The following is a 25,036-nucleotide window of genomic DNA, read 5'->3' on the forward strand; positions in this document are numbered from 1 at the left end:
CTACTGCTGAATGACTGAAGCTAAGCAGGTTGGGGCTTGGCCAGTACTTGGATGGGAGACCTCTTGGGAAAAGTTGCTGCTGGAAGAGGTGTTGGAGGGCCAGTAGGGGGTATTCTTCCCACTTGTCCTAATAAAAATGCCCCAGTGCAGTGACGCTGCTGTAGAAGCTACCGTCCTTCGGATGACACGTTAAACCGAGGCCCTGACTCCTTGTGGTAATTACAAGTCACTTATCGCAAATAGTAGGGGGTTCCCCGCTGTCATGGCAAAAATTCCCAACCTGGTTTTTACCATCTGGCCATCCCCCATGGTAATTGGCTCAATGTTTCTCTCCCTCAAGCTGATGTGTGGTGAGCGTTCTGGCGCTAAATGGCTGCACATTGGTGGTGGTTGAGGTGAGTTCCCCCAACTTCACTGTGAAGCGCTTTGAGTTTCCATGATAGAGCGCTATATAAATGTAATGCATTATTATTATAATATGGTACAGATGACCCAGAAATATGTCAGGTGCTGTAACACCTCTTTAAGAAAGACACAAGACACAAAATTCTTTTTTTAACCATAGTATGTGTTGTAGTCTGACTGCAACCATTGTGGTAGCCAAAGCGGCACATACAATATCAAATCCTGCATGTTGGTTATGTTCTCATACTTGTTTCTACTACAGCATCAGATGGACTGTAGTATAGTGAAATGTTTGCAAATTAGATCTGTCTTTTTTTAGGCTGTACTAACATCGACAAGTTAAACATTCATTCTCCTGCATAAGGAAAACAGTTTGAACATTTAATTTGTAAACCAAATCCAATAAGTCAATTTAAAAAACAGCATATCCTGTCCTTTACAGCACAGCTTTAGTCTAATGAAAAGTCAATTACAGCAATAGCTGAACAACACTGTCTTACTAACCTGGTCAACTGCAGATTTAAGTCAATACAATAAAACCACTCACCATAAAGTCCTGTTGCTACACAGATTTGTGGTTTGTTTTAGATGCTACATTAGTTAACAGTGCAAACAAACATATTATGGCAAAGAGCTGCATATGTCCACATCCTGTCCCCTTTGGCCTCCATGTGACTCGGTTTCTTGTTTTGGTCTGTGTGCCTGTAATGTGAGCCTCTTGCTGCTCACCTGCTGCTGCGTCACTCCTCTTTAGGTTTCTGCTCCTTGCGAGCGCGAGAGGACATGAGTTTGAAGAAGAGCGCTGGCCACAGAGTGCGGAGGTAGATGGCCAGATTGGGCATGGGTCCTGCTAAAACAACATCTTTGCTCCTCTGACGGACAGCCTTCAGAACCGCCTGAGCCACATCCCTGGGGTCACGACCCATTGCAGTGGTTTGATCCAAAACTGGAAGAAACATGTTGCATCAACGATACTGGGAAACTAACACAGAAATATGTTCATATACTGGGATGGTGTTCTTCTCGTCTTGTGGTTTTTCATTTTGTTTATTACTGTTTTATTCCATTTTAGCTTATTTATATCTATTTAATCCAAATATTTTGAGCCTACGTATGTCTCTTGTTTACATCACCTTGTGTTTCTTTTATCTTTCGTCTTAATGTCTTTTCATGTCTTATGTAAAGCCCTTCAAACTGCATCGTTGTTGAAATGTGCTATACAAATAAACTTGCCTTGCACCCCGTCTTCAATCAAATGTTAATTTAACAAACTGACCATACTATAAGTACAGTGATGTGTTTAGAACATGGCAACATTAATAAAGCTATTTAGACTAATGAATAAAGCACCAAAAATGTTTATTTTTTGAAGAATACAGTATATAAAATACATGCACATGCATGTGTATATACGTATACAGTATTTATATGTGGACTTGTTTTTTTCTCCTTTTGTTTCTTTTTTTAATTTTAACCAGATGTGATTATAAAAATATAGTTGTTTATTTTATAGGTATCTTTATGTTCCCTGCATTCTGTACTTGGTTAATTTTCCTAACCGTTTCCTACAATAGAAAAACGGCAGAAGAGAAAGGAACCCAGAAAAGGGCATTAGAAAAGTGTCTGCCACACACCATCTGCATATTTGTCACACCAATTGATATTATCTTACTGTTAGTGTAAACACAGTCAGACACGTGTTTCACTGCCTCACCTCCATGCTTGGAGCCGTCCCCTGTGACGGCGTTGACCGACAGGTTGGTTCGGATGTACCCAGGACTGATCACGGTCACTGGAATCCCGTAGCGCTCGATCTCGGCCCGTAAGCAGTCAAAGTAGGCCTGGGTGGCGTGCTTAGAGGCTGCATCTGACAAACAAACGTGTACAAACTATCAGTCCCACAGACTGAAAAACCTCTTGGGTATTTCTTTGCTTTAATTAAGTCAATAAAGAAAACTTACAAGCTGATCTGTAAGGAATGGCTATCTTGCCCTGGACGCTGCTAATGACAACAATGTGGCCACTGCGCCGGCGAACCATGGAGGGCAGAAGAGCTGTGATTGGAGGAAAGAAGAACAAGTGTGTGGAGACAGATGTAAATATTGCGCTCTCTCCTAGGAAAGCTGAAAATTACCATAAAACTCTAGCTCTCTTGTGCCTCTGTCACTTCCTTTCCTTACCATCTTGTGTAACCAAAGCCACACACATCATATGAGATGTTCAGCAGCATAACATTGACTCCCAATTCATTAGAGTTTTTATTATAAGACCTTTTAAACAATGTGTTAGAAATTCAGAAACATGTAGGGTTTTGCCACCCTACATGTTTCTGAATTTCTAACACAATTTCCTGCTCCGATCTGGCAACCAAAAGCTATTAAAAGTTCCACAGTCCAGGCTGCGCTCCTCACTTACCTTGAGTAAGAGCAATGGGCCCAAAGTAATTTGTCTCCATAACATCCCGCTGTACTGAGAGGTGGGTGTCCAGTATGCTGCCACGATAACTGATTCCAGCATTATTAATGAGGACATCCACTTGCCCATAACATTTCAGGATCTCCTCTGCAGCTCTGTCCACTGTGTCCGTGCTCGCCAGGTCAAAGATAACCGTGCTGGGAGTGCAAGTCTGGTGTTTGAACAGAACAGCACACGCATGAGCTAAAAGCATCTGTCTACACCTGTATCCTAACTGCTTTGAATAATTCTATGATTCCAGGAAGTTAAAAGTAGATGAAATTGCTGACACACGGAGTTGAGATATAAACTGTACTCTTGTCATGGAAAACATCTCAGATCAGACCATTGGCTTCGTACACACCTGCTGCTGTGAGCCTGTTGAACTTGCTGTAAGCTCCTGGACCACCTGCTGCAGGCGGGCTGCATCTCGTCCACACAGCACGAGTCGTGCACCTGCAGCGTGGAAGACCCGTGCACACTCTAGAACACAAAAACACACACCTGTTTTACATGGTGTTAACATGCCGTACTAGTACAAAACACTGCACTTTAGCACTTGCACCACAACACTGAAACATGTTACTGTACATTGTCTTAGCACTACACAATGGAAATGAAACGTTGCATATCAAGCATCTACATGTAAGCTGAATAGAAAAGGAAATGAACAAGAAGGCGACCTTTTCCCAGTCCAGAGCTGGCCCCTGTGATGACCACCACAGCATCCTGCAGAGCAGCTCCTGGTCTGAGGCGAACAAGTATCCGATAAAGCAGCAAGATCCCCGCACTTGCTAACATCAGCGGAAACACTCCCCCCCCCATGACCCGCTCCATGGCACTCACCCTCCTTGCTCCACACGCGTTACCTGGAGACACAAGCTCAAAGAATTTAGCTAGGAAGAGTTTTTCCCAACTGCATTTGTTAATATTACAACACTCAAATCCATTGCTCTTGTACAGAAAAGCTGCCAAACAAATGTCTCTTTATAACAGAACATTTTCACTTAGTATATCGCTGTCAGATTTGACAAATCTGTCATGTTTTGCTTTGTTTTGTCAGGTTCATATTATCCTCACAGTGGACACTTTGGGATTTTATTAGCTAAACATCAGGCCAAGTAAGCAAATAATGACAGATAGTATATTTGATCATGAAAACAATGGCTTATTGCAGCATTATCCTTTAGTTCACACACTTTTGGATTAAAGATGAATAAAAACACCAAATAGGGCTTTTAACAAGCCACAGTGTGACCTTGACATATGCCTTCCATAAGCTCTCAAGTCCCCATGCCAAAAGGGATTGTGAATGTTTTAATGTTCAGTGCATTTAGGTAAGCTCCCACTGTCTTGTTTCCAAAGCACAACTCAAACAACCAGCATGGCAACAGTGACAAGTACTACCACATAATGAGCATGCACACACTCTCAGATGAAAGCAACATGAGAAACTTCTTTCAAAAATGGAACCTCAAAATGAAGTAGGCTAAAGAGTAGAATTAATAAAATAATTTGACATTCAGTCAAGTTATAGACCTCAGTACCATACTAATAGTAGCGACATATCCTCAGAGGTATATTTAGAGGTACAAAGAGAAGTAAGAAATTATAATACTCCACATAGCATTAATACATGCTGATTTGTCCCTAAACAAGTTGGATATTGTACATACTCTGAATTACTTTGTGTACGCTTTACAATGTCCTTGCAGCTGTACCTAATCCAAGCGAGCCGAATGACTCGACCATCTAACATCACATTAACTTCATGCTTACACTACAGCTTTCCCCAGAGTAGATTATTTGATTTGACTACATGTTGGAGCACCATGCTGCATAAATACACACATTTATACGGAACTGAGTCTCACATTTAGTGACGGGTACCCACCATGTCTACTTTTACATTTCACAAAGCAAAATATGTGTCAAACCTGCATATGACAACGCGCAGGGTTAGCATGCACTGCACATGCAGGGTAACGTCAGGTGTGTAGAACTCAAATGTGAATGGCTAGGGACGCTAATGCTAACGTAAGCTAGCTTCCACATTGTAATAAACCACTCACTCATGTACTACAGTGGTTATAGCTTACCCAAATTACTGTTTTGTTGTTCAAAACAGCAGCGTGACTCGTGCAGTTCCGGGATCGTCTGACTGGTGGTGCAAATCCTACTAAAGGAGTGACCCGCCCTCCTCTGTCTCTGATTGGATTACCATCACGGCTAGGGAATTACGTCATCGTCAGGCTAAGCTAATCAGAGGCAGAGTTGGCGAATTTAATGTGTGCAGCAACGAAGAGGGCGTCACATCTCCTATAATAAAACGAAATGAGAAATTAGTCTGGGTAATAACAGGAGAAGGATTTAGCTTTTATCCAGGCTGTCAGATGAGAAATACTGACCTGTCCTCCTAATGAATAATATCTTCTTTATGATGACTGGCCCATCCCTGTGCCCCCCAAAAATAGTTGATAAACAGCCAGCCCATTAATCAGCCCAACTCCTTGGGATCAGCACTGGTGTGAACAGTAGGGTCAGCTGACAGATAGCCAGCTCTGGCCACACATCAGCAAACTGATGAGGTTGTCTCAGGCCGTCCCTCTGAGCAATCGTCCGTCTGCTTCAGTGTTGCCGTCTCCGCTCATGCCATAAATGTTAAATGTCTGCAGAGAGAATTCAGCATTGGAAGGTTTTGCATACTCCGCGTGCAGAAATGCGTTTCAAATGCAATTTCAATACGACTAAACGGGCAACGCATGGGCTACAAAACACTCTCTTCCTGAGGTTTTCCAGGTCCAAGTCCAACACACAGCCAACCGGAACCGCAAAGTCAATGTGAACAAAAGAGCTGGGCAAAGTTTGCAAACTGAATGTCCTCCTGGTTACAGCCAACAGCCTGCGGCTCAGCTATCCGAGGTGCTGCTTTCATACTCAGTACACAATTTAAAAAGTGTAGATTTTACCCAAGTACCCATCAGGAACAACAACAAAAGCACCTAGTCTTAATTTTCAGGACAATAGGACGACATTTTTCAATATCTTCATGCACTCTTTGCAACCTTACTGTGATCGTTTTAAACCAGCGTAAAAACATGTTATACATTCCTTGTTCCTTTTTAGAAATTGACAAAATATTGTGAAGCCAGTGGCATGGCATTTACATTTTTGTGATAGATCATCATAGATCTGCTATCAATCACAACTGTCTGTTTCACAATGTGTGATCACATTACTTAATGAAATACTGCCAGAATGTTCAAACTTCAAAGTTACCAGATTTAATTTATTTCTGATACATTGTTAAATGGAGATTTTAAAATAATAATAATAAAAAAAAGATCTTTAGGAAACGCTTTGCTAACACAAAATGTTTTAAAATAACTAATTTCCTGCTGTCAAACAAATAAAAGTGTTTTGGGAAGTAATTTAAAGGACATTTAAATAAGATCTACTTTTAATCAGTGACCATACTGTGATTACTGTGACTCATTCAAATAATTCACATCTGAATTCCACTTTATTTTTCAATTATTGCAAGTGTCCTGTTATATCACAACTCATCCACACTTATTTTGGTTCATCTCATCATCAGTATTAACTCCTTCTGGAACCACAAATTTTAAAAGTACTAATCTAGAAAGCAGCATAGCAACAAGCACCATTGGATGAACTTATACAATAAAGCATGAATTTAGAATTTGCTGTGTTATTATAAACTGTAGTGTCAAATAGTGTTGTGTAATTTTAATTAAGGGAGTTTGGCTTGATGTTAATGTAATATACAATACAATTTTAGAAGCATGTGTGAAATGTTAAGTTTTTCAAAAGAGGACATTGAGCCACGGCATTGTCACCCAACTCTTTTAAACAAGAAAATCTACATGAACAAGACACAATCTCAAATAAGTTGCAGCTATTTGCTCTTTTCTGGACATCACGTAGAATCCATTTAATGACAAAAACGTAAAATAAAATACAGAAAAGTGAGTTTGAAATATCCTAATGTTTAATGAAAGAGTGATGTGCTCATCAGCAAGAATGGGGTACAGTAAAACTACGAGGGAAAGAACTTGGTACTCAAAACATATCTGTCCGTTTCCACTGCATTTCAATTCAGTCCAGAGGAACTGCTGCCATACCCTTGTTCACTGGCCTGTTGTGTGTCAAGGATGCAGGTGGAGGGCACAGGGGAGGAGGCGCGAGGGTACTACGGAGATAAGTGTGGTGTTGTTGTCACATAGAATTAAAGGAAAGGTAAAACAATTCCTTCTAGTTTTAACTATATTCCTCTGATCAAAGTTCAAAACGGAAGCACCCACCACATGTGTGGAGCTAACTGCTGGGCTTGATCGCGGCTTCCACTTTTCTTACATCTGGGGGTGGATAGGTTCTGTTTTTTTGTTTGTTTTTTCCTTTTTTCTGTCGGTTCTTAAACCCTCTTCAGAGTGCACTCATACCGCATAGAGTTCGTAGATCTTCTTGACGCAGTACGCCAGGGCAGCCAGTGCTATCGTATTATGGAGTCTCTTTCTGTGGATGTCATCCCTGCGTACCAATACCACGGGTGTCGAAGAGGTGAGTGTATGCAGGGGCAGCCGTGAGAGTTTTTGGCTGTCATATTCAACCTGGTACTTGCAGCAGGGATCAAACTGCCATGAAATCCCATAGAGGGCAGCGCAGGCCACACTCAGGGCGCCAGCGGGCAACGCCACATAGCGCGAGTATTCAGGGGGCAGTGAAAGTGGTGTCAGGAGGCAAGCGGCGCCTGACAACACGGCCGTCTTGTGCAGGCAGTTGCCCACGGTAATCCATCGGGCCGTCTCATCTCCGATGCGTGTGGGCTCAATAACAATGTATTTATACTGGGCCTCCAGTGCCTGCTCCAGCTCATACTCAAACTGGTCCTGTGCATTCTCCCCGTTGTAGATCTCATGCACAATGTAGCAATCCGTCGCAGCCATCACTCCCCTGTGCAGAAACAGAAACACCAGCAAGGAGCATTGAGAGAGGACAGATTGTAGAGGTGCAAGACTCAATGTTAATTTGTTATCAATCAGTACTCCATGGTACATACTGACTGATTACAAGACTATTTAATTACATAAAATTTCCATGACCAATACGTGATATAATTTAGTCAAAATTATGCATTCTAGAAAAAAAAAAGTTGATGTTTATTACCTCCAGAATATTAGACGTGGTAAGTGTGACCACATTTTTACAACATTGTGAAGCCCATTTCAATTCATGCTGTTGACACCAACTCCACATTATTTTTTCAATAAGTGTGTTAACTACTTTTGCTCTAGGGCCTGCGAGACAAAACTCATTTTTGAGGGTTGCAACTAAAGATTATTTTCACTGTCAATAATTTTAAAATCGATCAGTTGTGTGGTCTATAAAATTTCAGAAAATAGTGAAAAATGTTTGTGCACAACCCAAATATATTCAATTTAATTTCATAGATGAGTAAAGAAACAATATTCCTATTAACAAAGAAAGAATCAGAACTTTTTTTCCCCATATTGCTTAAATTTCCAACAAAATCCTTTGTACCTTCATTATGAAGGTACAAAGGATGAATAATTATTATTCAACAAGGAATAACACTATTGATTATATGGGAATCGGTAACCAAGAACTTTTATTTTAGCTTGACAAATAAAATCATACCAATTTACTATTTTCTTTTGATCGTCAAGTTGATTAATCGACTAATATTTTCGGTATCAACACACCTGTAAACTGAAATGATTCAACTTATTTGTAAATGGTCTTAAACATGCCAAACACACACATGTGGATCAGTGTCAACTGTCTGAGGCCTTCAAGTAGCTTCATGTTGGCAAGATGGCAAACAACCCAATGTCTAGATAGATACAAAGTTCAGCTGGCTTCAAAGACAGCGGGGAAATTGGCTAAGGGGGTAAATAATATGAAAGCGTGTCGCATACTAGTGAAAATTATTTTAGGATCACCGTGAAAGGGACATAATGTACCTTAGCGTCGGTTCGATAACACTGGCTAACTCGTAGAAAGTTGGAGCATTGGTCAGCTAAGTTGAGGACCGTATTACTTTCAAAACAGGTCGACAAACACAGCGGACAACAATGTCAGCTCAGCCAGGAGTGAGCAGCATGTGAGTCGTGGTATATCACACCAGTGTTCACACTCACGCACCTATAAACGCGACTTTTCACACCGGGAAAAACTGTGAAATAACCAAAACATCACATGAGCTGCTAGTTTGTTTCCTTGCTAACGTTAGCTAGCAGTGCACGTTAGCCCGCTAACGTTAGCTAACCATGGGATAAAAATCCGATTTGTCGTGTTGGCGTTTAACTTTACACCCCAAACGATATGCACGTTCTGGGTCTGGCGAATGGTGACACCGACAAAACAATACATCATATTAAAAGATTTTCGTTTAATGGCCATGAAGTGGAGTAACTGACCTCTCCCTGCTTACTGGGACACCGCGCCTCCTTCCCAGCGACGCCATGTTGGAGATACAACCGTGATTGCAGTTGACGTATGACGGCACCCAGCCTTCTGGGTAATGTAGTCTGTCAATGCAAACGACGCGTGTTTTGGACCCGAATGGGGACTACGATTCCCATGATGCTATACAAACTGAGCGCCTGCCGTTACGTATTTTTTATAATAGCGCATAGACGTTTGAGAGGTCACACCATAAATCTGACACAAATGAACGGAGGTATGTCTGTTAAAAATAATAATTAATTAAGTAACTATCAAAATTGCATATAAAATAAATAGAGGAGCCATTTATATATTTAAATTGATATCTGTGCTTGTAGATTGCATACATCATACAACATGTAATGTTATTTATTTATAGTGTCCCAACCACCTCGTTTTGTAATAGGGTTTGCGTTTGTAGACTTCTGGGCACTCACTTTATACAGTCTATGGTACTCACTCATATTGTGCCCTCCGCTCTGCCCCTGTTTTCCCGTGCACTAGTATGACCTGCCTGTCCAGGTGCTGTAACCTGAAGCGCTGTTGATGTAACAACTATAATGGCAGCGTTCAGGGATGTGAGATCAGCTGAAACCAAATGCTGCGCCTGTGACAACAATTGCAACAGTGTCATTATCATCCAGGGAGCAAAATGACGCATGCACGATGTAGGCAGGGTCACGTAGCACAAAATTCTGGACCCTGTCCATAGACATTCTCGATGGGCCCCTCCCAGCATCCATGGCTATTCATTCTTGTATCTCTGCGGGGCCTCCTCACATGAGGGCCATGCATACTCAGTGCCCTTTTTCCCCACCAAGTGCTACTCCCCTGGATGTAGGCTCTATCAACACAAAGCCAATCAATAAAGTATTGAGATTTTTAAACCATGGTTGTTCGAACTGCCATGCCCCCTCGGGGACCTCAAATAGCCCATTTAATATCCCATCAAGAATCCTTTCAACTGATGTGGGCTATTTGGAGATACAGAACGTGCTTATGTTGGCAGGTAAATGTTTAATCAGTGTTAATTATTAATCTACTAATGAAAACATGATGAATCAATAATGGAGGGAAGTTACAACCGAGGTTTTTCTAACTTTTTAGAAAGTAAAATTAATTAGTCCTTTATTAATTAGGTTTCCGTTAATTATATTCAGTGTGAACATACTGGAATCACCCATTAAAATAACTTCAATTGGCAGGTTTTTAATTATAGATCAAAAACTCCCCCCGAGGTCCCTAAACCAACCAGATTCCAAGAAAATATACAGAGGACATGAGCTCAGTGTCCGCAACGGTAGCTATGGCCCTAGTGAAAAATCTGGTCATTCAAGAGGACTTTGGACATGAAGTTTCTACATGTTTGTGTTTTGAGTTTATGGGAAGCTGGTTAAATGTGGAGATTGAGGTAGCACGCATCTTTGCAGCCCTGTGAGCTACACCTCACTTCACCGAGACTACTTCTTCTGGGTCTTCTTGAGTAACCAGATGTACTGGAGTTGATAAAAGTCCTGGAGGCTTTGGATGTCTTTCAAACACGAATTAAGCAAGCAGATTTCTTTCCGCCTCACCCATCTGATGGGGAGCGTTCACCCAACAGCACAAAATATGACACAGCCTCAGTGTGTTTTGTTTTGCTGGTGGTGGACCATGCTTGGTCACATTTATTATTCTCAAGTATCTACAAACCTGAGTCACAGGTTTCACGTGGTGTAATGATTGATACACAGGCTGTGGGCCACTCAACCAAATCCACAGACTTCTGTTTATGATGTCACCCCAGCTAGAGTTTTTACCACATATGACTTGGTACAGCAACACAAGACTGAAAATGGTGAGATGAAACTAACAGAGTGACATGTGGAAAAAACAACTATATTTTTGTGTGTTCTCATTGTGCTAAATTACACTTAACACAATGGATCAAAATCACAATGGAATCCAACTACTGCTCATTTTTCTGATGATCCCATTGCATTGAATTACCATGTCTGCCGATGTCATTCTTGATACTGTCACCAGATGGCGCCATGAATGAGAGTTTATACTACAGAAATGTTGAGGTATTTTCCAAACAAATTAAATATTGAATCGCCACTGAGACATGTTCTTGCAATATCTTAATATAATATTCTGTTATTATGTATGTTAACTATCAAACAACGATAAATGCACCCTGGCTGCTGGCTATATTGTGCAGTATCAAATCTCTCTAAAGTCGGCTGTATCAGCAGCTTCCTCCGTTATTTATAAATACATACTTTGACATTAATGTGATGAGTATTTAATGTATTTATTTAGAGACAAGAATGAAAAAACAAGTCTCAAGCACAAAACAGTTAAACAAGGATTGGTACATTGACGCATTTGACACCTGGTCAAAACTTCCTCTCAAGAAAACACACAAATCTTAACATAAACACACAAAAAATAACCATCTTGGATACCCGGGTCTACCAATAGGTGCATGTCACCTAAAGAAAAGTTTTACAAAGGGAAAGTGGTTTCCAAAGTGATTAAATCATACAGTTGTTGATGTTTGTCCTGCCAGAGTGTGTTGTGTAACCTGAGGTATTTATCTCCTCGACACCTAAGATTGTCAACAGCAAAATCTCCAGAAGAGCCAAAAAAGGGAAACCGCATTAATCCTTTGTTTTTTGTTTTTTTTGGAGTAAAAGTTTTCTTCCATGATGACCTTTATTATTTTGACATCAGCTTGCGAAACAAGCCTTGAGGGTAAGAAATAAAAAAAGGTCCAGTGTCATTTTCGGACAGTGGACACCAATAAAATGCAAATGTCCTGAATACAATAGTGATGTTTTTGTAATGCTGGTTATAGTACAGTTATTTATCCATATCCACACTGAGGCGCTGTACCAAACAGTGACAAGCTTGAGGCCCAATTTATCACATGCTTGTGTCTAACATTTAACACATACAATGGAGAAAATAATGAGTTTTGTCTTGAGGCTTCTTCAGGATTGCATCTGAACAGTTAAACATCCTCAGTTTGTGTTCTTTGGTTTACAAGTCCCTGCACCTTTGACTAGTCAATGTACGACTCCAATAATGGACAGTAAGCATATTTCTGTTACTGGGAAGAATGAAGTGAATAGAGTAACACTGGAACCAAATAGATGTCTTCAAAATAAGATTATATATATTTTTTTTTAAATGACCCATTACCTACTAAATTTATGCCTTTACCTCTTTCCAATTACCCAGGAAAACAATGCCTCTTTTGAGTAGCTTGATGTTTCAAAGATGCGTTTAGCATTCACAGCCTACGAAATTAGCATTTCAGCTGTAAGAAACACAATTTCTAAGAGAGGAGTGGAAATTGAAAGTTACATAAAAAACAAAGCCATTGAATATCAAAAAAGGGGTCTAAATATATAAAAGTCATCACAGTTTGAGCATTAGTGAAGCACTCGTTGCTTCCATCCAAACTATCATGGAGAAAGACACCTGGGTCGGTCATCTTGTAGCGCTGCTCCCAACTAGTGAGGAGGACAGAAAGTTTGCGACGTAAGATTTGACTCACATCTGTTCTCATTACACGCCTAACCCTTGCTTCCAGTCATTGATGGGTACACACACCCTGAAGATTTCTGTCTTGAGGTAACAGGCTTCAGCTTTGGTTAGTTTATTTGCTCATGTTTTTACAAGTCGAGACCAGCTAATTCACTTCCTGTTTCTGGTGAGTCGACCCAACGTTCAGCTGAGAGATGTCTTTGCTGTCAGTTGTCTCTGGAGTCACTCAATGTCATGTTTAACAATGCCTGGAAGGTTTCTTGTGTTAAATCTGCCTGTAACTCCAAAGCATGCTGTCACACAGTGTTTATCCCCTGGGAGTCTCTTTCGCCTTCTCTTCTCTGTCGGAGCCATGAAGGTGTCATTGATAAATATGTTCAAAGTACTGAGGCTGGGGATTCTCTTTGACGTATTTCTGAATGTACCAGCAGGTCAAGTGGGCTTTCAGATCCTCTTCCACCACAAAATCCATGGCTGCCTGCCATCACAGAAGCGTACAATCACATCTAAATTGTTCTGGCAGGCATTTTTATCAAGGAGCATTTTATATGGACATTCTGGTGATTGATTTTAATATTGAATTACGTGAGTTTTACCTTGGCCAGGTGCTTGGCTATTCCTCTCCCTCTGTAAGCATCTGGAACTTCGGTGTGTTGCAAGTCCACCGTCTTCTTCCCCACATATTCATACAGAAGAACCGCACGATCATGAGATCCTGAGGGCAAACAGAAGTTGTTGCTCATATTTGTGTGAACTCTCTCTTCACCCCAACCCAGCTGCCTACAGCTTACACACAGCAGCTTGACATCCCCTTGCTAGGGGATACTGATAATACTTGCATGTGTCAATGTTTGAGGCTGAACCTATTTTAACTTATTTATAAATGCTCACTGTGACAATCGACATCCACCACAACGTGTAGCATCTGCCTCATACATGCATCACAATCTTGAATTAACTATAAAGTCTTGGCATTCAAAGATGAGTGCAGTTATTCATCAAGTTGCAGTACCAGCTTGTAATCTACATGTAATATTGCAAAATGATGATCAGTAAGACAAGGCATGACAAAATCAGTGAGCATTCAGTCACTTCAAAACAAGAGGGTCACTGGTTTGATACCATGCGAAGTGGTGCCACAGTCAACAGCCTTTAACTTAAAGTTAATAACACATCGCCTAGCCGTGTACAGACAAGCGCTTGTGGGGAAGGATAATGTAGTGGGGTGGACAGAGACTGATTAATATCTTCATTCAGGGAACAATGGTTTCCACTGTTTTGCAGTATACACAGCTCACACAGCTGTAAAGCACAAGATCATCAAAAATAACTTCCATGCATATATATGCACAAACATTAAGACACTTTTAAACATCTCCATTTCAGTCTATCATAAACTAAAAAAGTTTAAAGCCAAAAACAAAGGGTAATTTATTTTAAACAAAATCAAATGCCACAACACATATGGGCCTGACTCATTAAAGTCAGTGCGTGTTTAATTAAGGAATTTCAAATGATTTGAGCCTAACTTGTAATGGTTTGGGACAGAAACTAAGTTTTTATAAGGGAACTTTACTTTGAATAATAATAATTTATGTTCAGGGATGTCTATTAAACTGTCTTTAGTGAGTGGATTCCATTGAAGGTTGCACATTTGCTTTCAGGTATTAGGTAACGAAGAAAATGTTTTTCGTCGTGCCAAAAACAACAAGCTGGTGAGGTTACAAGTCAAAGCACAGTCGTCTGTTCACTTCCTAACACGAAATAATAGATAAATAAAAACGTGACATCGCGACTATGTGACCTTAATAACCCCTCTTTGTCTGAAATGGCAGCTGGAGTTCTCAATTATGAGACGGCGACGATGTTAGCAGCAAGGAAACCCTCACTAACCTCTGGGCTAACATTAGCCAGCTAGCATGCTAATGTTTACATGTCGAACTTACCATTTAGTCTTATAACAAATTGCCGGCGCTTTTTATCGTGCTCCACCTGGATCTGAGAGTTGTTCGCGTCGAAGACAGCTGCCTGGGCTGCCTGTGCCATAGTAGTTTGTTAGAGCTAGCGGTGATAGCTGTGCTACTCTACAGAGATGCTAACCAGAAATGGCTACGTGAAACGATGAACGGCAAAAGCAAAACACTTCATCAAACGAAATCAGCTGTGAGGTCACGTGACATCCAGCCAATCAACGCCGGTGTTGTTAGAGAGGAAAACAGGGTAGATACATTTAAAGATTAAGAGAACTGCATAACAAGTTAACGTTACTGTTACAGGTAGGTATAATAAAATACGTGAGGGGAAGAAGCAGACATTTAATGTGCTACATTGAAGTCTCGTGGGAAAATAGAAGTAGGATCTGAAAGTGAAGTTTTATCATAACGTTTCTCCGATTTAACTACAATAAAACCAACTTCAACGAGGTTAATTCTCAACGTTGGCTGGTTTAGTTACATCGTCCAAAGGCAAGTTTTACGGGTTGAGATTTGGCTAAAGAAACACCCATTTTGGGTGGAACTTAAAAAAAAGATAAAAAGATAAACAAAAGTGTAAATGTCATTGATAAAAGGGCGTGTCACATTTGCATGTTTTACAATATTAAACTACCATTGAGACCTCATCCAGTGGTTCTCAAACATGAGGGAGGTAAGCTGCATGTGATTTATGCAGGGAAATTAACAGATAGTTTGCTGATGCTATCATGCTGACCTGAATTCTTTCTTTTAATTCAATCGAATTTAACTTGGCTTCTTTTTTATTTGTTGCTCCCCCAATAGTGTTAACGATTAATAAGAATTCAATACATTTATGTGTGCTGTAGGGCGCATGAACCTTTTTCATCTTCTGAAGGGGAGCAGGACAGAAATAGTTTGAGAACCACCTGTGATGATCAGTTTCAGACTGTAAGTTGTTATTTGTCTTTGAAGCATCTTCTGTTCTTGTGTGTAAGCCTTGCATTAATTAGAGCCAATGTGATCACCTCATTTCTACCTTGGTCTTGACTGGAGGAATTTACTTTACTTTGTTTACCTCTACTTGTGTTTGTTTTGATATGCTGTATTTTCCTAATCATTTTCCATCTCAGTCTGACACTTTTTTAACACAGACATTTAGAAGGCTAATATAGGTTACATATAGGTTATAGGTACAGATTAGCTCTAATTGCATGATAATTGATTTCTTGGTGTATAAACATGATGTATCTAAGAAAGAAGTTTTGATAGTTCAGGTCCGGTCACAGACACACAGAGTGATAGCTGTGTCGCTGTGTGTGTTTCTCCACTAATGTTCTGGATTGTGCTCTTGTAATTTAAATGCTGTGTCTTGATTTAAACTAGACATTTGGAGTATTTCTAGACATTGTAGGCAGGTACGTCAAGTTCACTACATTTACAGTGTAGTAATCCTGTTAAACTGTTGGCCTAATCCTGCAAAACTCTAATGGAGTTTGTCAACTCTGTAGGGGATTATGTGTGTGTGTTTCCTTGGGACACTGTTGCATGGACCTGTTCGTGATTTGCTCTCCCTGTTTTTTGCTAGAGTGAGAGGGAGCGCACCTCTTCCGAAGATGGATGACAATATCAGCCAGAAGTTCTTACGTTTATCTTAAAAGTCTCATTCAGGTTCTTTCATTGTGAGTGCTAAAAATGATGTCCAAGAAGCCAAGGTAAGCTTATGAAGCTGTTTCCTATAAAACATTGAAACCATTGCTTTGATTTTATTTTAAAAGATTAACACTGCTGTGACCATAAGATCTTAATAAAAACAAAGTATGTGAGTAACATCATAATGAGAAAAGAAAGGTGAGCATGTACAGTTCTTTATGGACAGAAGTTTGACTTTTGCTTACACTCTAATAACTATGTTGTAGCTTCTGTTTCTACATGTGATCACTCAACAGGGTGTTAATTCTCTCTTTCTTGATGCGAGAGAGTCACATGTGGTACAGATCCTTGGACTTTGTGCGTAGCTTCTAAATTACACTCACAAGACTGCCAAATCATATTTGCTGGCACCATCCTCCTAACTCTGGGTGCTAATTTACTTTGTGTAAAATGCCCCTCCATCTCCTCTGAACTAATTACAGCTTCCCAAGCAGGGTCATAAGCAGCTAAATAAGAAAAAAAGACAATTTGTTGCAATTTTTAAAGGCTAATTGGGAAATGTCTCGTTGCGTCGTCAGGTTGGCATAAAGGGAATCAAAATAACCAATAACTTGAATTTAGCGTTTAATCTGAATTAGTCTGAAACTCTTTTCACACACACATAGAGTAATAATTAACTTGGGCTACACCCACAAGCTGTTCACGAGCTGCCTTACAAGTGAACATAATATGGTTGAATGTATTGACACCTTCCAGTAAAATAATGCTTTCTGTAAATATATACATCTTTGAATATAGCCAAATCAAATATAATAACATTGTAACCTGCACTAAATAATTGTTTTCTGAAAGTGCAGGGTGATTTGTGCTTAACAGTCTTAATCTTATCTATAACAGGTGGCATGAGACCTCTAAGACCAATAAACCTACACAGAAGACAGGTGGGAGGGTGAGTGCCACATTCAGAAGACTTTAAAAAATGCAGGTTGAATATGACTTACTTTATGTTTTCATTCTCCTAAAATGTATCCCATCCCCCCCCGGTATACCAGGTTTGTTGCTCGGCTGTGCTGGAAAACACATTTGAACAAGTGTAAAACATGTACAGCTGTTGTCAGCATATGTTAAAAGGGCATGTCATTCCAGTATAATTAAAACACAACCTTTGTAAAAAGAACTGAGAGATTCAAAAAGAGACAATAAAGACTAAATCATCTGTTCCAAGTTTATGATTTGCAGCAAAGCAGTTTTGTTAAAATTCTTTTGAGTTGTGAAATCATGTCCTGGATCTTGTGAGGCCCTTCAAATACAATCCCCAAAAGACATGTGAGTGTCTAAACCCTGAATCATACTCATCAACTCAGTTAACATGTTACCACAACAAATACATTCAGAAACAGAGAAAATTTACATTTTTCAGGGTGTTGTTTAATTTTGTGGTGGGAAAAAAAGACAAAGTGTGCTGAATTTGACACATCTGCTCAGCCTGTTTGCTGTTGTTTTTTTTATCAGTAATGACAGAAAAATCATTGATTCCCCTTTTTATTAGTGTTGAAGCTCACTCTTTGCTATCTGGTTTAAGAAGGGTTGAAGTACATCGTCCACTTTCCTCAAGCAGAATAGATAATATCAAATGTGTATGTAAAAGGGCTTAAAATTATATTATATTAACTATATTAACAATGTTCTGTGTTCATTTAATGTGGACACAATTTCCTCAGAGTGGGTGCATATTTTTTTACTGGACGTGTATGCATTTGGTTTGAGTTATGTAGCCATTAATGGCCAAAGATCAAGTCAGCGCAGTAAAAACCTGCACAAGTCGCTAAGTCAGGACTCTTCGAGCCTCCTCTAATTGATTTCTCTGTCTTGTGGTCCGGCCACAGATTGATTGCCTCTGCAGTTGGTGAGGTTGCATCTCCTGAGACTGGAATAGACTGCCTATGTCTGATGGCTTTCCAATGCTCAAGTGTGATTAAGTTTAATGTGTGTGTTTGTGTGTGTGTGTGTGTGTGTGTGTGTGTGTGTGTGTGTGTGTGTGTTTGTCCATGATCACATTGTCGGTCAGATGGTACTTAAGCAAATTAAGAGCTCTTGTGAGGATTTAAAGGTTCTCTCCCGTGGTGATTGGATTGTATGTGTTAAAGAGTCCAAGTTGGGATGGGGGTGAGCAGAAGGTGCGATGCTTGACTTTTAAAAATTAGCATCCCCAAAACTGACAACCATACAAGTCTGTCTTTTTAGACTTATTATCACTGTTTAGCTTCTGTTCTTGCTCTCTTTTTCACTCTCCCAAAGGAACCAGCGGCATCAACAGTACCTGTATCTAGTGGCGGTAAACAGGCTGGCAGCAGTACGTCTAAAACCAGTTATGTTAGTTATGGAAGGAGCAAGAGCCTCAGCAGCAGAGGTAGTGACTCGATTTCTGGTGGCAGTAAGGCTGGTGGCACTTTGAAAAGGAGCAGCCTCAGCAACCAAGTCTGTGTGGGCCACCAGGGTACCAGACAAGCATCTCATCCAGCCAGACCAGCTGTGCGCCTCTGCAGCAGCCGGAGCTTTTCATCCCTCCACACCTCCTCTCTCACTGCCGCTCCGTTCATGAGAAGCAGCCGCTCTCTTAACAGACTCGACCAAAGATCCGCTGGAGACGGTAATTTTATTCATGATTAATATAGTCTGTTCAAATGAAGTTATATTACAGTCATCAGAGTTAGAGTCCTACAGAGTAAGAAACATTTTAATGTGTTTTTTCATTATGCTGTTTATTTATTTTTTTCTTAAATTGCACCACAACAAAGGCAAATTTTGTATATACAGCTGTTGTTTCTTTTCTTTACTGCTGTCTCTGAAACAGATTCAGACCATGCAGTTTCAAGTTCACAAGTAAAAAAAGGACTATCCACAAAAGAGAAAGCCCTGCGTTGTGGCCAACCGTCCTCCGCTGAGGACCAAATCAGGTTTGTTGTTGTTTTTAACTTAAAAAAAATTATAATTTCAGATGCTCCTGTATTTAGCTTTTTATGGTTGCTCTTTGAAATGCTGTTATTGAACTATATTTAAAATGGATGATAAATGTTAGTGATCTGTAGTCACCAGTTTTGTCAATCTGTTTCGTTTACATTTTTTATCATTAAAGGGACAACAAAGACCAGTGTCATGGTGACAGTGCTGAGAAAATGAAAGCAAGCAGCTCCTTTGAGACTCTGGAGTCTTCCTTGTATTTGGTTTCCACCACTGAATGTCATCATCACTGCAACAAAGTAAAGAAACAGGTACTTTTAGTTTTACCTTTAATGTGCATTTATGAAACATAAGTCATAGGGATATATCTATGTAACTGTCATCTGTTACATGATGTTGGACTGAAGGCTTTTACAGGCCAGAGATGTCTAGGCGGCATTATCCTTTTGTCTGTCTGTACCAATCAGCATATTACAGACGTATAAGAATTAGTTCACTACTATTCTTGCGTAGTCGATTGGAACGGACTCATGTAGTCCGTCCATATAAAGGTGGACACTGCCGCAATCTGATCTTTTTGCTGTTCTGCTTATCAAAAAAACTTTGTTAACTTAAAAGCCAAATGAAGCACTAAATCCACATCAGTTCAGACTCAGAGCCAATCATGGTTCTGTCTCAGCTGTTATCTTAGTTTCAAATGATTTGATTACTGGTCTAGACAATAAGAAAGATGACATGAGTGTGACAAGCAGAAGTGTGTGGTTGTGTCTTGCTGGTCACTGAAGGTATGCTGCATGTTGGGCCCTGCGCTACTCACCATTTATTTAAATGATATTGTCTCTTCTGTGCATTGATTATCAAACTGTCTTATCAAACAATGTGTTGCTGATTCTGTTCAGTTAGCCATTAAGAAAGAAGCATCTCAGATATATTTATTATTGACCTTACATTGCTACTTCTCTAAATTCCAAAAGCAGACAACATTGCCTCTTTTTAATGAAGAAGTACTATTATCTGGAGCCAGTACAGGGATTTACGTTTACCTTTTAATTTGTGTGCATGTTTTCTGTATGCATTTGTGCCAGCGCACTTGAGGATGAGGCTTTGTTGGTTTGTGTGTTTTTAATGTTTCATGCCCTTTTCATACCACAGCAATGTGTGTATTTTGTCATGCGAAAAATAATGTTCATAAAAATTCTTTAGAATTTGCTGCCAAAATTAAACCTCAAAGAGTTTAATGAAGTGGAAGTCATCAGGGTATGGAAGGGCAGGCAATATATAGGAAATCAAAAAAATCACCTGATAAAAAAGTAGAAAGACAGTTTTTAGTAATATTTTAGAAATTCTGAATACCAAACAGGTGATTGTGGACGTAGAAATCAATGTGATTCAAAATTGAGCATTAAGTAAAGTAAGTAGAATCCTTGTGTAAAACTTTCAGACTTCAGTTGCATACAGGAGTTTGAGCTTACCGTGTTTATCTCACTATTAAAATATTGTCTCATTCAGTTGTCACATAAGAAGGTAAATACTAATTGCTGTACCTTGTGACTTGTGTCATTTTTGGGCACAAAATAACAGCAACCCCCCTAAATGAGTAACTTAATGGTGACTCATTTAAACAGAGAAGATTATTTTTAAAGAAAAACATAAAACCTTAGCGTCAGTTTTACCCTCTTTTCTGTGCCAGGAGTTGAAACACTCTGCTCCTGATGTCTCAGGCTCGTTCCTACCTCGTTACTACCGGCCCAAATCCCCTGAGTGCAGAGATGTTGAGACCTCTGCCATTGTGAGTCTGATCATAACACATTTTCCAAAAAGTTTAAGATTTGTTCACGATCTATCACAAACACTGGCTCTTTTACTAATGAAGATCTGCATGTAGTGGAGTTAACTAGATCCCTCTGCATCTTTGAGTCTGCTGACTATTTTTGGTTGCTTTGGTGTTTAAAACCCAAAAATATCACATATAAATGATGATGTTCATCAATAAAGTAATATATGTAATTTGTGGATAATACCTTTTTGATACTCAACAGTATCAATGATTATGAGATACAGTATTTCTTTAGTATGCTGCGTAAGACGCTTTGCTTCTTCTTCAGCCTGACCTACTCAACTTTAAGAAAGGATGGATGATGCGACAGGATGCATCTGGACAGGTGAATTGGTCAATTCACTGTCACTTAAACTTTGAGAAGCAGTGGCATGATTACAGGTCGGACGAGCTGATAATCTTGTTCTGCTTTGACTATGAATATGTCTCCTATAGTGGCTGAAACACTGGTTTGTCCTGACTGGCCAAATCCTGAGGTTCTACAAAGACTCAATTGCCGAGGAGGTGCGCTGGTATCCTGCTATATTCTACTATGCTAAATGATAAAAAAAAGTAATTTTAGAGTTGAAGAAGAAGCTCATATGTCTGCCAGTATGGAGATTGATCCTAGCAAACTTAAATAGGTAAAACAAAAAAAGACAAACTCTTCAAATGTGACATCAGACACCCAGACATATGACTCTCTACTCAACATTAACTGTGAGTGAACGTCTAGCTTTATGTTACAGATATTTGCCCTAAGCTGCTTTGTTCCCTGATTTTCAGGCAGCTGATGTGGACGGTGAGATAAACTTGTCCACATGTTATGACATCACAGACTACCCAGATCAGAAGAACTGTGGTTTTCAAATTCATGTGAGTTCAATAGTTGCTCAAATTTACAATCAAATCAGTGAAAAAGACATAAAGATCATTGAGTCTGATAACATATATTAAATCACATGTGCGCTATAAAATGTGCCAAGTGTGATGAAGGCAGATGTTGGTGTATTTTAAAAACAGTTTTGTAGATTTATTTTCTTGTGATTTCATTGTTACCCACATATGTATTAATGGCTCATTAAATGTTTAGAGCAATAAAATAAAATAATTCAGCTACTTCAGTTAGAAAGGCCATATAGTCCATGGTAGTGTCTAACCAATCAGAATCAAGGATCTTTAGGCATTGCTTTTGGTTGACACTGCTGGTCGATGAATGGATCAGCAGCTCATTTGTGACTGTACGCACTTTGGCTTTTCTACCAGGAATGTTTCAGTCTGCACAGACTGTTTGGTGTGGACCCATAGAAGCACTTTGTGTTGGCAAATTATACAGGCTCTCTGATGCTTTTCACTGGTATTCTGTCTGGAAAAGGTTGATTTTTGGTTTGTGTTACTCAAATGTTTAAACCCCACTTCCTATGTTTCCCTCTTTATATTGTGAATTATTTATTTCTATACAATCTTAGCTGGATTTCAGTTGCAATGAAGGCAAAGACACTTTATACTTACTGTAACTTAGCATTCTTTTCTGGTGTTTCTCGAGCTTTATATGCTTGTCTGCAATTCTCTGCGTGGCATAAAAACTAAATTGTTGTCAACTGCCTGCTCGTACAGTGTTTTGTTGGGAAAAGTTGAAGGAATACCTGACAGAGCAGGAAATATCTCTTGCACGCTTCCCAAAATAAGAGGAACCAAAGCAACTCTTAAAAAACAGGCATTCTTGTAGTTTTACAGTATGTGATATTTAACATAAACTCTTAGTGATTTTTTTTCTGTCTGGTTCTGGATGCCATTGCAATTACCTGATAAAAATAACACCTATTCCTTTATACTGTACATACCAATAACGATCCACTATGCACATCTAATTCTTCTATACAGCATGTTACATTATATGAAAGAAGGCTAAAGAACACACATTTCATCACTTGACATAAATAAAAAATCCTATAGAATTTATTTATTTATTTTTTTTTAGTAAAGGGAGGTGGGTAGCAGGAGTCAAGCTTCTTCAATATTACCCAACATAAGTCAAAGTAATCCAAGATTTTAGATAAACTGTGAGAAAGACCGTAAATTCAACTGGAAACCAGTTTTAGAAATCAACGCATCCCCGACCTTCTTTAAGGTGTGTAATGAATGATATTTCTCTTTTCACAGACCAGAGACGGAGTGTACACTCTCTGTGCTATGACTTCTGGGATGAGACGCAACTGGGTTCAAGCAGTGTTGAAGAATGTGAGGCCTAGTCTTACACCTGACGTCACAAGGTAAACAGAGTTGTTATGTTTTATTTCTGCAAGTGCTGCATGATTGGTGTCAGATTTGTACATACCATGTATTATACTGTTCCAGATCTCTAGGTATCTGGCTTTAGGGGTTTACGTCATGAAGTACCTTAACTCCTAATAAGCCAATTTACAGCTGAACATACTTGCAAATTACCCTTTGTATATAGTCTAAAGAAGTTTTCTCACAGCTCCCTTTCAGAGCAGAAGACTCAAGAGAAACACCAAACCAGTGACTATGCAGATGAAACCAAGCAACAGCAGGAAAAAGAGGAGCTGCAGCCAGAGAGGGAGCAGAGCTCTGCATCGTCTTTGATCTCCTCCTCCTATATATCCTCCCCCATCTCACCCACCGCCTCCTCTGCTCTGTCTCCCATCAGTCCTCCACGGCAGGTAGAGGAGGGTGAAGGCGCTTCCTGTCATCAGTGTACGCTTCTTGTTGCGGCCACACAGACTGGTCAGTCACTGAGCAAAATGAGTCAGATAAAACAATGTCATCGCAGATTTTCTTTAGTAATTGATTTTTAAATTAAACTGAAATGTGATGTAGAGGTTACTGTTACTTCTATACCTAAGGGTGCTTCTAAATCACATACCAAACATTTACTCCACAGGGAAACAGACAGAGACTGACATAGTGTTTCATGTCTACATATTGTTACAGTACATGTCGCACTGCACTATATTTATTTTCTGCGTTAAACCCTCTGTTGCAGGTGTGGCGGATGCATCATTGTGCGTTGAAGGAGCTGGAAGTAACAGCTCTACTTCCACAACGATGCTGTCAAAAGATGAGTGTTTTGACGAACATTCAAACATGCGGAGTGAAATCGATCAGCAAGTTCAAACAACAGCCCAGAGTGAGGAGCAACAAGTGTCAACAAACATCACCTGTGAGCGCACGAAAGTGAAGGAAAAATTGTCCTGTGAGCAACAAACTGGGCAACTTGTCAAAGAGGTGAGATCACATAGAGAGTTGGGGTGTGTGTGTGTGTGAGTGCGTGTGTGTGTGTGTGTGTGTGTGTGTGTGTGTGCAGTAGTAGTTCCGCCACAAAGAAATCAAGAAAAAACTCTTCCTTTTTTTTTCTGCCATAACCAACTAATAAGGCGTCACAAGCAAGAAATAACAAGCAACTCAGTCTTGAAAGAAATGCCGTAAGAATCAGAAATGCACCTGAATACATGACAGTTTGTTACTGTTTCTCTACAGCTGGAACAAATGCAGAAGGAACTGTCTCGACTCCAGCAGTTGAACAGGAATCTGCAGGATGAGCTACAGCAAGAAAAAGAAAGTCACTCAAGAGAAAGGCTTTATCCACAGGTATAGCACAGAAGACATTTGTAGTGGCACTAGTCAGTTTGAAGTCATGCCCCCTACCATTTTGTGAAAATACACATTGTTCTACAGTTAAAAGGGAATATGGGATATAAGAGAATTAGGTTTTGCTTTCTTATTTATTTATGGAGTCCTGCAAAAA

General features: G+C 39.8%; 4 protein-coding genes across 5 annotated transcripts; 1 reads left to right on the forward strand and 3 right to left on the reverse strand.

Moving 5' to 3' along the window:
- Positions 1 to 547: 547 nt before the first annotated feature.
- dhrs7b (dehydrogenase/reductase (SDR family) member 7B) lies at positions 548 to 5,090 on the reverse strand. Its single transcript, XM_038697380.1, has 7 exons — positions 4,959 to 5,090; positions 3,543 to 3,728; positions 3,224 to 3,342; positions 2,821 to 3,031; positions 2,367 to 2,459; positions 2,120 to 2,272; positions 548 to 1,351 (listed from the first exon to the last, which is right to left on the reverse strand). Exons 2-7 carry the CDS (start codon positions 3,694 to 3,696, stop codon positions 1,146 to 1,148), a joined length of 936 nt encoding a protein of 311 aa, XP_038553308.1. The 5' UTR covers positions 3,697 to 3,728; positions 4,959 to 5,090; the 3' UTR covers positions 548 to 1,145.
- Positions 5,091 to 6,363: 1,273 nt separating this feature from the next.
- Positions 6,364 to 13,597, reverse strand: tmem11 (transmembrane protein 11). Of its 2 annotated transcripts, none has more exons than XM_038697396.1 (2): positions 13,482 to 13,597; positions 6,364 to 7,833 (listed from the first exon to the last, which is right to left on the reverse strand). In XM_038697396.1, the coding sequence occupies exon 2, from the start codon at positions 7,824 to 7,826 to the stop codon at positions 7,317 to 7,319; it is 510 nt and encodes a 169-aa protein (XP_038553324.1). In that variant the 5' UTR covers positions 7,827 to 7,833; positions 13,482 to 13,597; the 3' UTR covers positions 6,364 to 7,316. The 2 variants fall into 2 exon arrangements, with proteins under 2 accessions (XP_038553324.1, XP_038553316.1); XM_038697388.1 differs by lacking the exon at positions 13,482 to 13,597 and adding an exon at positions 9,321 to 9,429.
- On the reverse strand, positions 11,626 to 15,027 carry natd1. The gene is made up of 3 exons (XM_038697410.1): positions 14,832 to 15,027; positions 13,482 to 13,600; positions 11,626 to 13,363 (listed from the first exon to the last, which is right to left on the reverse strand). Exons 1-3 carry the CDS (start codon positions 14,929 to 14,931, stop codon positions 13,247 to 13,249), a joined length of 336 nt encoding a protein of 111 aa, XP_038553338.1. The 5' UTR covers positions 14,932 to 15,027; the 3' UTR covers positions 11,626 to 13,246.
- Positions 15,028 to 15,716: 689 nt separating this feature from the next.
- Positions 15,717 to 25,020, forward strand: LOC119917426 (myosin phosphatase Rho-interacting protein-like). The gene is made up of 14 exons (XM_038737752.1): positions 15,717 to 15,788; positions 16,426 to 16,552; positions 17,388 to 17,439; positions 18,789 to 19,140; positions 19,345 to 19,447; positions 19,627 to 19,762; positions 21,142 to 21,240; positions 21,557 to 21,613; positions 21,724 to 21,792; positions 22,054 to 22,143; positions 23,431 to 23,540; positions 23,750 to 24,015; positions 24,275 to 24,516; positions 24,769 to 25,020. Exons 2-14 carry the CDS (start codon positions 16,533 to 16,535, stop codon positions 24,883 to 24,885), a joined length of 1,713 nt encoding a protein of 570 aa, XP_038593680.1. The 5' UTR covers positions 15,717 to 15,788; positions 16,426 to 16,532; the 3' UTR covers positions 24,886 to 25,020.
- Positions 25,021 to 25,036: the final 16 nt, after the last annotated feature.

This window comes from Micropterus salmoides, unplaced genomic scaffold (genome assembly GCF_014851395.1).
Source record: "Micropterus salmoides isolate LMB-PRFRI ecotype aquatic unplaced genomic scaffold, ASM1485139v1 Ms_hic_scaffold_10, whole genome shotgun sequence".
NCBI classification, from domain to species: Eukaryota; Metazoa; Chordata; class Actinopteri; order Centrarchiformes; family Centrarchidae; genus Micropterus; species Micropterus salmoides.